Source organism: Zingiber officinale, chromosome 8A (genome assembly GCF_018446385.1).
Source record: "Zingiber officinale cultivar Zhangliang chromosome 8A, Zo_v1.1, whole genome shotgun sequence".
In the NCBI taxonomy this organism is placed as follows: domain Eukaryota; kingdom Viridiplantae; phylum Streptophyta; class Magnoliopsida; order Zingiberales; family Zingiberaceae; genus Zingiber; species Zingiber officinale.
Genome location: NC_056000.1, coordinates 123,254,315 through 123,269,768, shown reverse-complemented (window position 1 = coordinate 123,269,768; position 15,454 = coordinate 123,254,315). Strand labels below are relative to the sequence as shown.

Here is a 15,454-nt window from a genome sequence, read left to right as displayed (position 1 = left end):
ATCAGATAATCATTCAGGGGCCGCTTGCACAGATATAGGCCGACGCCCGAGCCCGTGCAACGGTCATGCCTCCGAGGGCGCTCGCGGACAGCCACACCCAGATGTCCACTGGGGTAAGTGTTGTATTTTATTAATTTATCTCCGATCGACGCTTATATTTTGTTGGTTATTCGCAGTATTGGGTAGAGAGTCCGGCAGACTTTTGCTTTTTGGAGCGAGAGGTTAAGCAACTGAAGGCGCCGGCGGTCAATCATCTGCTTCTCAAGAGCGGCTGGAGCAGATAAATACTAAGATAGCTCAGCTAAGAGCGCCGAGCTGCTGGAGGTGGAGAAAGGAAAAAACGTCAAGCAGGCCACCCAAATAGCTCGGCTTAATAAACAAGCCAACACCTTTGAAGCCAAAATCCATTCGGCCAACACCAAGAAACTCTGGGCTATTGAAATCCTGGAGATCAAGAATGAATGAAATCCTGGAGATCAAGAATAAAGAGTTTCAGGTGTTGGCTCAAAACTTAAAGGATGCTGAGGCCGCGCTGAAGGCCGAGAGGGATGGATAGTTAGCCGAGCAGACTTCAACCAAGACCCAGCTCGATGCCAAGGACAAAGAGTTGGCCCGGTTGAAGGAAGAACTTGAGGCCTCCCGAGCGGCCCTAGAGACATATCAGAGAGCCGAGTCGAGTAGGTTCGAACTCATGAAGCAAGCCTACATCCACTCGGATGTTTTTAATGACAAGGTCGCCGATCGGGCACCTCGTCTGTTTGACCTGGCGATCGAAGGGACGTTCGACCAACTCAAGGAAGGCAACTACCTCCCTGCTGCTCTATCGAGTAAGGTCATCAGTCGGAACAAGCTGATTGAATTGCTGCCTGATGATGTCTTGGATTATCTGGAGTGATCTTTGCTCGAGTGATTTTGTATTCACCCTTCTGTTTGTAATCCTCATGCAAGATGTTTGTAATCCTCATTCCAAGTATTAATGAATGATCGCCCGTCCGACGATCTTTTCCTATTCGTTCGTCCCCTTGCTGCCATTCGACATCTTTCAATTTGACTCGCATTTTAGTTGTTCACGTGTTACCACGTAAAACCCTGAATGAGATTGCGAGTTGCATATTGTGGCTTTGTGACCTTCCGATCGGTGACGAGAAGTCATAGCAGACTAATCCCAAACGATCATCGTATTTTGAAAACTTGGAGCTTTTGAGTAGCGCGTATTCACGGTCGGTCGTTCATCGTTCTTGAGTTATAAGATCGACACTTGACCGCTTATCGAGATAAGAGTTTAAGGTCGCCATTTGACCGCTGATGATGACAGGCGTTTAAGGTCGCCACTAGATCGTTGATGACGACAGGGGTTTAAGGTCGCCGCTTGACCGTTGGTGAAGACAAGGGTTTAAGGTCACCACTCGATCGTTGGTGAAGACGAGAGTTTAAGGTCGCCACTCGACTGTTGATGACGATAGGGGTTTAAGGTCGCCGCTCGACCGTTGGTGAAGACGAGGGTTTAAGGTCGCCGTCCGACCGTTGGTGAAGACAAGGGTTTAAGGTCGTCGCTCGACTGTTGACTCGGCTCAAAAGTGGTGTACTTCACATTTATTCATATTTGTCCTGCATCCATGAAGCAATATACAAATACATCTGTGTTCACTTACGCACCTCTCATCCGACCCTGTTGGGTTGGAGATGATTCGCACTCCACGACCACTCAAGTTGCCTTCCGTTCTCATCCTCCAAGTAGTAGGCGCTTGAGCGAAGCCTCTGCACGACCTTAAAAGGTCCCACCCATGGGGCTTCAAGCTTGGCGACGTTGTCGACTGGCTTTACTTTCTTCCACACGAGATCGTCAACCTGGAAAGACCTCGGGATCACCCTCCGGTTATAGTTCTGTTTCATCCGTGTCGGTGCGCCATTTGCTGAATGGCTGCTTTAGCCCGCATCTCGTCCACCAAGTTGAGCTCCATGAATCTCCATCCAGCATTTCCTTCGTCGTAAAACCACACCCGATCAGATTCCACTCCAACCTCTACAGGGACGACTGCTTCGCCGCCATATACTAAGTGGAAAGGAGTTACGTCGGTCCCCTCCTTTGGGGTCGTACGAAGGCCCACAACACACTGGGGAGCTCGTCAACCCAGCTGCCTCTGATGCGGTCGAGCCGAGCTCGTAGCCCTCTGAGGATTACCCTATTGGCAACTTCCGCTTGCCCGTTGCTCTCGGGATAGGCCACAGAGGTGAAGGTCTGCTGGATGTCATAGCCCTCGCACCACTTTCTAAGCTTCTGACCGGCGAATTGTCTCCCATTATATGATACGAGCCGACGTGGGATGCCGAACCGACATATGATGTTCTGCCAAACGAACTTAATGACCATATGCTCGGTTATTCTCGCGAACGGCTCAGCTTCCACCCAATTCAAGAAGTAGTCCACCGCGACGATCAGGAATCTCTGCTGACCTATTACCATGGGGAATGGCCCAACGATGTCCATGCCCCATTAGTCGAACGGGCAAGACACCGTGGACGTCTTTATCTCCTCGGTCGGACGGTGTGGAATATTTTGATATTTTTGGTAGGACAGGCAAGTGCCTACTGTCCGAGCGGAGTCCTCTTGAAGAGTGGGCCAAAAATATCCAGTCAGGAGTATCTTCCAGGCCAACGAACAACCACCCGGGTGACCTCCACAAGAGCCCTGATGTACTTCCTTCAAGATGTACTCGACATCTTCCGGCCCGACGCATTTGAGCAGGAGCCTGGAGAAGGCTCTTTTATATAACTGATCTCCGACAAGGGTGAACCGTCCGGCTCTCTTTTTCAGTAGACGGACTTCCTCCTGATTAACCAGTGTGACCCCCGATCGGAGGAACTCTATCAGTGTTGTTCTCCAGTCATTCGGGAGGGTTATCCCTTCAGTCCTGTCGATATGCGCCACTAATGAGACTTGCTCGATCAGATGCTCTATGGCGATAGACGTCAAGGAGCTGGCTAATCTTGCCAACTCATCTGTTGCTTGGTTCTCCGATCAAGGGATCTTCTGTATGACGACCTCCTTAAAGTTGGCCTTCAGCTTCTCGAAGGCTTTCGCGTAGAGCTTAAGCCGAGCATTGTTTATCTCGAACGTCCCTGATAGATGTTGAGCAGCCAGCTGAGAGTCCGAATGAATGAGGACTTTAACGACTCCCACATGTCGGGCTGCCTGTAAGCCGGCTATCAATGCTTTATACTCAACTTCATTATTGGTGGCTCTGTAGTCCAGCCGTACGGACAGGTGCATACGGTCTTCCTGTGGTGAGCTTAACATTATGCCAATCCCGCTACCTTGCCGAGTGGACGAACCATCGATATATATCCTCCAAGTTGCCTCCGGCTCGATATTCTGGACCTCTGTGACGAAATCAACCAAGGCTTGGGCCTTGATTGTCATTCGGGGTTGATATTCTATGTCAAATTCGCTTAGCTCGGTCGTCCATTTGATTAGCCTCCCAAATGCCTCGGGGTTGAGAAGGACCCACCCCAAGGCGCTGTTAGTCAGCACGATAATTGAGTGTGCTAGAAAGTATGGACGAAACCTCTGAGCGGCGAGTATCAATGCATAAGCTAATTTTTCCAGACCGGCGTAGCGAGACTCTGCATCCTTCAATATATGGCTTAAAAAGTATACATGCTATTGTTCCTGACCGTTCTGCCTTGCTAAAGCCGATCCAACCGCATGTTCGTTGGATGATAGATAGATACAGAGCGGCTCACCAACAATCGGCTTGGCTAATACAGGTAAGGAATTAAGATATTCCTTAAGCTCTTCTAACGCCTGATCACACTCGGCGTCCCACTGGAATTTTGTAGCTCGGCGATGCCCCGCTCAGTGACGATGTAACCCAGGAAACGACCACTCTTCGCGCTAAATAGACATTTATTCCGGTTCAATTTTATCCCATGAGCCCTCAGAGTTTGGCAGGTCTCGTCAATATCTACGCATAGGTCAGCAACACGAAGAGATTTTATCAATAAGTTGTCCACATATACCTTCACGTTACGCCCGATCCGCCTCTAAAACACCTTGTTCATAAGCCGCTGGTAGGTAGCGTCCGCGTTCTTGAATTCAAACGGCATGACGTTGTAGTAGAACGTTCCATCGGCAATGATAAAGCTAACCTTCTCCTGGTCCTCTCGGGCGAGCGACACTTGATGATAACCTTGATAAGCATCAAGCCTACAAATCAACTCGCAGCCCGTAGTAGAGTCCACCATTTGGTCTATCCGAGGTAGTGAATAAAAATCCTTTGGACATGCCTTATTCAGGTCACGGAAATCGATGCAGACCCGCCACTTATTTCCCGGCTTGGAGACAAGTACGACGTTAGCGAGCCAGCTTGGGAATTGGACTTCTCTTATATGGCAGGCATCCAACAGTTTTTTTATTTCCGCCCGGATGATCAAGTTTTGCTCCGTGCTGAAATCTCTTTTCCTTTGCTTTACCGGCCGAGCGTCTAGTCGAACGTGAAGCTCATGCTAAGCGACGCTCGGTGAGATTCCAGGAAGCTCGTGTGTCGACCATGCGAACACATCGTGATTTTGTCTGAGGCAGGCGACCAATTCCGCCTTCTTCTCCCCCTCCAGGTCGACGACGATAAAGGTAGTTGCTTCCATCCAGTTTGGGTGGATCCGAACTCCTCCTTTTCTTCGTATACCAATGTAGGAGGTTTTTCGGTGATTGTGTTCACCTCCAGGCGTGGATTCTTCCGAGCGTTCCTAGCTTTCAACTTGACCATTTCGACGTAGCATCACCGAGCGACAAGCTGGTCACCTTTGACTTCTCCCACCCGACCATCCACCTGGAATTTAATCTTTTGGTAGTATGTAGACACCACTGTCTGGAATTCGTTGAGGGTCGGTCGGCCCAAGATGACGTTGTAGGCCGACGGTGCATCCATCACGATGAAGTTTGAGGTCCTGATTCTCCTCAGCGGCTCTTCTCCGAGCGAGATGGCCAGCCTGGCCTGTCCGAGTGGTAATACCTCATTGCCTGTGAAACGTAGAGCGGGGTTGTCATAAACAGCAACTCGCTTCGATCGATTTGCAACTGATCGAACACCTTCTTGAAGATGATGTTCACTTAACTTTCTGTGTCAACAAAAGTTCGGTGAATAGTATAATTGGCAATTACCGCTCGGATGATCAACGCGCCGTCGTGAGGGATCACCACTCCCTCCAAATCTCTGGGACCGAAGCTGATCTCGGACCCTTCGGCCCTCTCCTTGCTACATCCCATAGCGTGGATTTCCAATCGACGAGCGTGCGACTTCCTGGCTCTATTGGAGTCGCCGTCGGTCAACCCTCCGGCGATCATGCCTATATCTCCTCGGGCGGCATTGCTTCTATTTTCTTCTTCCCGGGCTGAGGGTATATTCTGCTCGACAGGGAGTTGAGAGGGACCTGTGTTATCCCTCTGCTGGTGTTGTTGATCGCATCACTCGGGCGCCCTTCTTTCTCCTCACACCGCCCCGTGGATCTATGCCTATGGCGTCGATCGGGCGACCGAGATCGGTGATGATATCCTCTCAGCGTCGGTCGACTAATGATCGGTGTCAGATCATAGCAGTCGCGCGTGTTGTGTATCGCAGACTAATGAAAAGAGCAAAATATTGGCGTTCATACCTTGCCTTTTGCAACCTTATGACGACCGGAGGCCACATGCTGCACGCATGTGTCCTGGCCTCCTGGTGTAGCCGCACTCCCTCTGCCCTTGGCCCTTTGGGCGGTTGGTGGCTGTTCGACGGTCGACGCTCGGACATTGTCGAGGGTTCGATCAATGTTTCCTTTTTCCTTACCGCTTGGGCTTCTTCCATATTTATGTATTCAGTGGCCTTCTTGAGCAAGTGGTCGAAGTCCCTGGGTGGCTTTCTGATGAATGACCAAAAGAACTCTCCTTCGACGAGCCCCTGGGTGAAAGCGTTCATCAGCATCTCGGAAGAGACCGATGGAATGCCCATGGCTACTTGGTTAAAGCGCCTAATGTATGCTCTGAGCGCTTCCTTAGGCCCTTGCTTTAGGGCAAAGAGACTGACGCTCGTCTTCTGATAACGTCGGCTACTGGCAAATTGGTGCAGGAATACAGCTCGGAAGTCCTTGAAACTGCGTATTGATCCGTCCTGCAATCTTCTGAACCAGCGCTGCGCTAATCCGGAGAGCGTAACGAGAAAGACTCGACACTTCATCCATCTGTGTACTGGTGTAGCGTGGCTGCATTATCAAACTTATCCAGATAATCATCTGGATCAGTCGCTCCGTTGTATTCCCCGATCGCCAGCAGGGTATAATGCCTGGGCAAAGGGTCACGCAAGATCTCCTCAGAGAACTGCAGATTGATCCGTTCGGGCGAAGTGTGACTTTCGGGCGCCTTGCCTATTCGTGTATCTCGAACAAGAGCATCATCAGAAGATGATCCCCGTTCCTGGTTCGCCTGGACTATTTCTGAGAGGGTTTGGAACAAGGCACGATGGAAGGGGATTGGCGCATGCGACACTTCCCCCTGCGTGCCGATCGGCCTCCTATTCTGCCCCCATACGGAAACTTGTTCCGCTTGGTCTTCTAGCCCCGCTCGTCTTCCGGCTGCCAACGCCCCAGGTTGTGGTGTTTGTCAATCGACTAACGCTTATTGTTACTAGTGCTCGACCATCTTCGCCGCTCGGGCTTGCACGAGCATGTCGAGCTCCTCCTTGGTGAGCGTCACGGTAGTGAGTCGCCCAGCGTCCTCCATCTTCTCAACTCGGATGCTGGTTAAGTTCCCACAGACGGCGCCAATATGATTTTGTCCGAAAGTTGATGAGATAGAAAGCTGGAGATGTGGAGGTCCCGCTGACCACCCGTAGACTCCACTCCGCCTTGCAAAACAAATGACGTCAATGCCGAGCTAGGAAAGGGGTCTCGGCATTGGCCCTCTGACGCTCTAGTCAGTCACCGGCGATGATATAGAAGGCAGAGCAACAAGAATGAACTCTGTAGCGCAAATAGTGTATATCGCGTACCTCCGTCGATGCTTAGACCCCTTTTATATAGAGTTCCTGTAGCGCACATGCACGCTTCCCCAAGCGAGCACGCTTCTCGAAGTTTCTCCTGAAAAGACTTGTCAGTAAAGTATCTCTGACAGAATACCTTAACAAGCCGAGCATATCTCTGATGTGATAGTGGAAGCTTCCGTCATACGATCTTCTTGTCGACCATGCTTGGTGTTAGAGGTACTAACTTCCAAAAGGATGTTGAGAGATAACACAGTGGGTCCGTTGCTAGGCCAAGCGGGTTAGCCGCTCGGCCAGAACTTCACTGCGCTTGTACCGCGTCCGCTCGGCCGGAACTCCACTGCGCCTATGCCGAGTCCTGTTGCCGAGCCGAGCGAGTAGCTGCTTGGCCAGGATTCTACATATCGTCTCCTCCTCTTTTGGCATCCAACAACACCCCATTGAGCGTTGGCTATTTGACACATCTCCCCAAGTCAAAAGTGGGGTCAAACCAGAACCTTCTCCCGGTCAGGGGCCTGATCGCCCGACCGGCCAATACGATTATCATCCGTTTGATCATATGATATCTGAACGTTGACCACCCTAATTTTAACATCCATCGTGGTAACCAACCCCTGCAGGATGGGCCCCTCCTTATCGCCGCATCACTTGCATTTAGACAAATATCCAATGCAAGTATGGATTTGGGCATCCAACACATAATTTTATACAATTGGAGACAACAGAAATTTGGACATTATACAGGGGTTCAACAAAGTTTAAATTCTATTATAGTCTTTTAGTATGATATGAATGTTAAATCTACATTATTGATGCTGATATGACATAAAATAACACCAAATATTAGTGCTGTCAAATTAATATATCTACAAATATTAGATTATTAATAAGTAATTTAGAAAACATATTACAGAATTAACAAATATCAAGTTATTTCAAATTATTGATCTCATACAGTAACATGATTAATAAAATAATACATAGATAACTAATATACAATTACTGGTTTAATTTGTACTTAAATGTATTGTAGTAATTACCTAAATTTAGGGGTTAAATTACGTTGCTTCTTGAGAACAGGTGGTGGAGTTGGCTTAATTGGTTTGGACCATTTTTAATTCAACCAGGTTAAAATTTGGACCTTAATCAATTTGTGCATCCTTCCTCTTGTCTCATGGTTCTCAATGCCTGACTCTTCCTTAACAATGATTGCTCATTGGCAAGGGTCAGCAAGTCATCACCATCGATTGAGAATCTTCACTATAGCTGCTTTCACTTGCACCTTCTATCAGTTAAATTCCAAAACACTGGTGTCAGTCTTCTTAGTCCGTACACATACTAATGTCATGTCGCATTGAAACCAATGTGAGGGAGCGGGAGAGATTCTACCAAGTTCGAGAAACAAAGTACATGTTACCTTGCATATTGGGTTTCATAATAATGAAACTTGTGATCCACAATAAAAATCACAATCAAAATATCAAGATTGGAAAGTGAAAAGGGGAAGGGCCAACATAAGTGGAAAACAAATATAGAATGAGTTGCACACCAAATTCATCCCTGATAGCCATTTCGTTGCAACAGCATGATCTTGTTTCCATTCATATTCACAAAGCCAGCAACTAGCATCCCGTACAAGATTCACTCGACCCTGCAATTAACATCAGGAAGAGAAAATGAGGAAAAATCAAATAAATGAGTGGACCAAAATATCATGTGTTTCCTTGCTTTTTTTCCCTTGCAAATAGTACTTATAAGAGGCAGAAAGAGTTTATTGGTTCAGTACCATTGTCCTGAGTAGATTAGAACAGTCACAGTTATTGCCAACTAGACCGAACTAATGTTATGCCTCTAATCAATCCCACAAAGTCTCATTTACATGAAAAATTGTAAAATTCCTTATAATAGGCCTGAGTTTAGGTCAATCAGAGGATACATAATCAAGTTTTAGTAAGATCTTTAGGTGCCAAAATGGACTAGAAAGTCATTCTAGGTTAATCTTGATGAAATCAAAGACAGTTGAGTAGAAAAGCCTGTGTGAATGATTCATGAATAGTTTCTTTTATTTTGTTTTTCTTATTTGTCATAGAAATGATCTATTACTCAAGGAATGAATTGCCAAGCCATGTTTATCAGGTGTGCATGTTGCTTGGTCCAGAGCTTATATAATAACCAGAATCATCTATTTAAACTATCTCCTAACTTGTTGATAAAATTGTTAATATTTTGTCATAGAAATGATATATTAATCAAAGAATGTTTCTCAGGTGTGTATCAAGGCTAGATCCAGAGCCTAGAAATAAATCTTCTATTTAAACAACCACAACCACCAAGTCTTATCTCATTAGGTGGGGTCGGCATTTACTAATTTTAACACTTAGTATAATTAATATTCTCAATCTAGTCTCAAATTTGATTAACTCAAACCAAAGAAGTAATCACATTAGATTAATGACTCTCCGCTTAAATGAAAAATCAGCAGTTGAAATTTGAAAATGGATCTACCCAAGTATGTACTTAATTATTAGCGAGTTGAGAGTTGAGATAATTTTGACTTGTGAAAACAATTGAGAGGCAAGATGAGATGGCTAAAAACAGTCATTTCAATCTTGAATCCAAACAGTCAAACTAATTGCTAGAACCACTCAAATCTGGCACTGGAGGGCTTCCTGCAACTGAAGGATAGACCCAAATATTGCACTATGCACATAATCAACTGATCTGATCAATACATTACGATTCCAAATGTCAACTGCAACCATGATCATAGTGATCTTAACTTTAATTACAAAACGAGAGTACGAAGGATGAAACACTTTAAATTTTTGCACAAAAAATAATTCAATTCTAGAAAGGGAAGACAGGAAACAGTATATAATTGGTTAAAATCGATGCTCTTTCATATTAAAAATTATCAAAGATGGAGTCTCATCCTTATTAATCTAGATTCTTACTTGACAGGGCTGAGTCCATATTGTGATCCTTCCCTGTAAATTTCCCACCAATAAGGCACGACGGCAGGACCTAGGAGACCATTCAATAAACCGGACAGAATCACCTGGAGAATCTGGAAAAAGGATGCACAATTATCATACATTGTGTTAAAGATAAAATACAGAGGATCATGTTATGAGTTAACAACCAGGGTTATTTACAAGTAAACTAATTCTTTTATTCTAAAAAATCAGTCATTAACTCAACATGCATATGCTATATAGGACATACATCTCCTCTTTCAAGGTGTTTATGAGTTTATCTTATTATTCATTGATCAAAAGCATGGCATGAAGAGAAAAAGATTTCTAATGAATCATTTTCCAATCAGGTCAATGAAAGAAACAACAATTGAGTGGATATATTCGTATTTATGAATTTAAGGTAAAGTTTTCTGTCTAAAAGAGAAGAATTAGACAAATAACTAGCAAAGTCCTTACCAAAATGGAAAGAAAAAAAAAACAGCAATAAGATAAGTCTAGGTTAAAGATGACTCCATGTTGATAAATTAAATAGTCAAAGTAAGAAACACTACAGAGTACAGGAACACTCCTTCCAAGTTTAAAAAGAGGGCACAATGCAAGTGCCAAAGGAAAGAATAAGTTTATGTTAACTAATGACTCTACTTTTCAAAAACTAGGAGAAGCTTCACAACATTCGTATAGTTATGAATGAAGACCAGTTAAAGCCACCACCTAGATTACACAGACTCAGATACGGAAATCCCACATGGGTATGGATTCAAATGAAGTGACATTTGATTTTTTTTTTCCCAAAGGGAGCATAGGAAGTCGTCAAAAAAAGGTCCTAACTTAGGACATAGGTAAGAGGACACAATGGACCTTGAAGATATAAATATAATGTATGTAATATAGTATATATAATATAAAATACTAAATGTATATAGTATATAAGGCATATAATGTTTATATCTTAAGGACCATTGTGAAAATGCCTAACAATTTAAGGGTATTTTGAAATTCTTAAAAAATTGGGTGGTTTTTTAAAATCACATAACCTAAATCAGTTGTTGCACTCCTCCATTTGCCACCTCCATTTCCCCACAATTGCAAGGACTCCTTCCTCTTCATTTCCTAATACGTGAGCAAGACACCTCCCCATGCGATTGTTAAACCCCCCTCCCTCCCACATGTGAGTTCGTCAAACTTCCTTTCCTCCCCACATGACACAAGCATCCTACAAAGCCCTAGATAGGCTTCCCCTAGGTAGTTGTCTTCTTCCTTTTCCTCTTGCAGACAATTTGCTTGAACTCTTTGTTCATATCCATACCCAAGTTGGCGTCATGTCAACATATGTAGGGAAGTGTGTATGTCAAGTTTGAGAAATAGAGGCCACCAATACAAATTGGTGAAGCGATTTTGGTGAGTTAGCCATCAAGCTAGTACAAAAGTCATTGAAGATTGAGCAAGTGGAACTTACGAGTATAATTGTATTTACAATAAGCATTGTGATGAGACTAGAAAAGCTTCCAATAAATGGTGTTAAAGCAGCCATTTAGAGAAGAGAATTTCAACAAAAAAATCATCAAATCCCTGAAGATAAACAATGAAGACTTTAGATAAACATGTAAATGATATTCAATCAAAGCATGTAAGTCTACCAAGAAAGTTTAGTAGACCTATATATGCTTACATAAGGATACCAAGTAAGAAGTCATCACCAATGGAGCAGAATGTTGGAGCAATCTAGTGACCCTAGGTTTTGATGTTTGGGCAAAGATTTAAGTTAGGATTATTGTTGTAATTTGATATACATTTTGAGTATGCAGGATACAGGTACAACAAGGAAAGTCCAAGTGTGATCTTGGCAAAGGAGGAATGTCCAAGGATGAGTCTTGGCGGTGTAAGTCCAAGCATGTAGTCTTGGCAACGTAAGTCCAAGTGTGACTTGGCAATGGATGAAGTCCTAGAGGCACGACCTCTTGGCAAAGGAAGACCCGACAACAATGACAAGGCCGATGGAAGCTCCAGAAGGCAAGACGTGAAGGATGGGGAGGCATCCGAGGGACGCAAGGCTGATGGAGCAGTCGACTGCATGTTTTGGCAGTCGACTGGTATCGAGCCGTTGGGATGTAACGGTCGAATTTCCACATAGGACAGTCGACTGCTAGTTTTAACAGTCGACTGGTAGGCGGGGTTTTCTAACTTGTGGCCTATATAACCAAGCATTAGAATCATGGTTAAGTTTGACGAAATTAGTGGTGGTTAACCCTAATTAGAGTCTCCCAAGTGATCTAGCGTGCTTGTACGAGGTTGTGGCGAGGTTTCTCCACCCACAAGGAGCTACATGAGCTAGCCAGAAGTTCTCCGGGGAATCATCCACCGATGGATCTGGATCGTCCACCTTACGGACAGCCGTGGAGTAGGAGCTTTATCTCCGAACCACGTTAAATCAACGTGTTAGGTTTACTTTCTATTGTTATTATTTGTATTTTGTTTTCCGCTGCGTACTAACAAGTGTAGGAAGTAACAATTTGGGTGAGACGCTATTCACCCCCCCCCCCCCTAGCAGTGTCAAGGTTCCAACACAGAATCCCTCCAAATATCTAACACTGATTGTACCTTTAGATAAACATTGTTATGAAATCAACTGCTATTGAAGGTTCGTTTCTCTGCACTCATCTTTACCGTCTTCAAGTTTGTGAAATTTCTTGTAACAAATCAGTAATTATATAACTTCACATGTATTCATTCCTCTATTTTGTGATTCTGGAACATAAAAAAAAAACATTGCAAATGTATAAAAAAAAAAATTGTAGTTGATATTTGATAACACAAATTACCAGCTTTGACATTGAAGACAACACATTCCGTAGGTCGTTCAGCGTTGACAATGTGTATCGGAATCCAAAATGGAGGATTGGTGATTGAACTGAAACAAAACCAGTAAGATGATAGCAAACACCACATGACTTGAACAAAAATATGGCATTTCCAAAATTCTCAGACACAGAAAGATATATCAAAACATGTTAATGGCTTAGTGAAAGAACTTGAAAGTAATGACAACTAAATACTGACCTACTTAACATGAACGTGGAAAATGTCATTGAATTAAGCTTACAATTAGGGAGATATGTCAGATATGAATTAATAAGTAAAATAACAAAGAAACAATCTATTTTTACATTAATTTTTTGTGAAGTTACACCAATTTATATGTGCATTCTGTCAGCCACCTACTTTTAACCATTTTTATAGGTGTTGTCTAGCTTGTCCCACTTTAAAACTAAAGGTGACAGCTATAGAAGTTTTAGACAACTTACAATTGATACCAAGATGTTTATTGTCAAATAGTTTTAAATATACCTATCCAGGTTTTTTTTTCATGAACAACAGTAGCCAAAAGAGAAAAAAATATGTAAAGTCCGTTAAAGAAAGGAATAGCATAAGATCTTACTAAGATAATAGTGGTAAGGACTATGTATTAACTACCAGCTGAGCAGTATAATGGAAAGAGCCCATTCCAAGGGGTGTACATACATGCTAGGATACAATGAGAGTAGGTATATTCACCATTCTATCAATGACAAATATCATGACCAGATGAAAGCCTGATGAGCTATTATATGTAACTGGAATCGCCATAGCCTTAATGGAAATCCACAAAAACAAGAATGAAAAAATTTTCTATGCTCTTCAACCAATTAGTACAGAATCTAGAAACTCAATGCATAAACTTCATTCTAAAGAGTGTTACAGAGGATAGATAACAATCATAACCATTTTCCTAAACTAGTAGGAAAAAAGTTAGTTTGCTGCCTAAGCTAGTTGATCAAATTTTGTAAGGAAGCACTAACCATAACAAGTTTTTTTTTTCCTAGTACCACCTTTGCAAATGATGTGCTAATTGATGAATAGCAAAAAAGTTTAAACTCAGCTGGATTATGAAAAGAAAATTTAGAAAATAAAGATTTAAAACTAAAAATGAATATTCAAAATGTAACTTTAATAAAAAAAAAAATGAGAGGATCATTAACATGGATGGATATTTCAGTTTTGTTTTTCAGCAAAAAGATGCTGATGAGATATCATTAGTAGGATAAAATGCTGGACTCTTGTAATCGTTGGGTGACCTTATGGCTAACACTTTAATAAGATTATGGTTCAACCTGTCATATTTTCAGTCAGTGTATCCAGTAATTAGGTAAATTGTACAAAAAACTAATTAAATATAAAAAGAATACTAAAATAGATGTGGGTGTCTCAAAAGTTGAAGTCAAACATACAATTGTCTAGGAGAAATTAGATGTAGCTCTAATAGTTAACAAAAAAGATTCTATAGTTCGAAAGACAAACTATAGTTGAAAATACTGGCAAACTTCACCATCGCTAGCTTTACACGATGATCAGTATCTAGGATAGCAAATCTTCCGTAGGTGATTTCTATGCTAAAGTCCACCGTCTTGAAAAGAAAGCAATTCAAACAAGTTCATAATGGGAAAAATAACAAACTTGGAATCTAAATTGTAAAAAAAGAAAGAAAGATAATAGCTTCTTTGAGATATGCTGACCTTGGTATTCTAGCGCATGTCTCTGATGCGCATGCAATAGCATTCAACTTACCGCACCAAGCAACTGCACTGCCCAATAAAATTAGTAGAAACGTTAAAACTTCAGGCGTTTGGTACGGCTGTCATGACAGAACTCAATAGATTAAAAAAATTTAAAAAAAGGGTTCGACCATCATAGACAAGCCAGCAAATACTCGATAGAAGTCATATTAAGAATAAAAGCAGAAACTTTCTAGCCCCCGAATCAAGAGAGGAGAACCTGAAGTTGCGGCAGAGATCAGGGACGTTCTTCTTATGCCGAAGGCTGGACGATGGTTGCTTGAGCCGAATTCGGAAAACAGTTGCGAGCGCCGGCGTGGGTGCTTCTCCGGCATCCATGGGGCGATCTCCTTCCTCGGCCTTCTTGTCTACTCCTCCCACGGCCTCGACGACCGCGTCACCCTTCGGGGCCCTACCCTCTCGAGATGCGCCATCGTTGGCGGCGGTCAGGTCGGAATCCGGCGAGGCGTCCTTCGGGGAAGGGGTTGGAGCGGGGATGGTCATGCGGGATTACCTGAGCAATTAGGTCAATTGCTACAGCGACGGGTGGGATAAAAAGGAGAAAGTCTGGGGCGTGAGGTGTAGGGTGATGACCGGCGGCCGGGAATGTGGCAATGCCTCAAATTCCGCAAAATTTCTGCTGCGAGTCGCATTTTATACTAAAAAAACTCCTACTTTTCATAAATTTCAACTTTACATCTCTGCCTTTGTTCCAAAGTCCGAAAAGTCTCTAATTTTCGTAAATGACCCGTTAGCCGTTAGACTCTCTCTACGACTCTATTCAAAAAATAACTATATAAATCTTTCTATTTTTGAAAATTTCAAAAAAATAATGGGCGATTTACCAAAAAGCACAAGTAGTTTTGCATTTTCT

At 43.4% G+C, this 15,454-nt stretch overlaps 1 protein-coding gene across 2 annotated transcripts in view; it reads right to left on the bottom strand.

Moving 5' to 3' along the window:
• The window catches only part of LOC122010078 (mediator of RNA polymerase II transcription subunit 16-like), a 37,941-nt gene extending 22,739 nt beyond the window's left edge, over positions 1 to 15,202 (bottom strand). For both annotated transcript variants that reach the window (XR_006119779.1, XM_042566453.1), the window contains exons 1-5: positions 14,801 to 15,202; positions 14,542 to 14,610; positions 12,811 to 12,899; positions 9,968 to 10,080; positions 8,563 to 8,664 (exon numbers count right to left, since the gene is read on the bottom strand). Coding sequence is in view for 1 of the 2 variants with exons in the window: in XM_042566453.1 (XP_042422387.1) it covers positions 8,563 to 8,664; positions 9,968 to 10,080; positions 12,811 to 12,899; positions 14,542 to 14,610; positions 14,801 to 15,084 (657 nt within the window). In the remaining variant the exon portion in view is untranslated. The remainder of the gene's footprint in view (positions 1 to 8,562; positions 8,665 to 9,967; positions 10,081 to 12,810; positions 12,900 to 14,541; positions 14,611 to 14,800) is intronic.
• Positions 15,203 to 15,454: the final 252 nt, after the last annotated feature.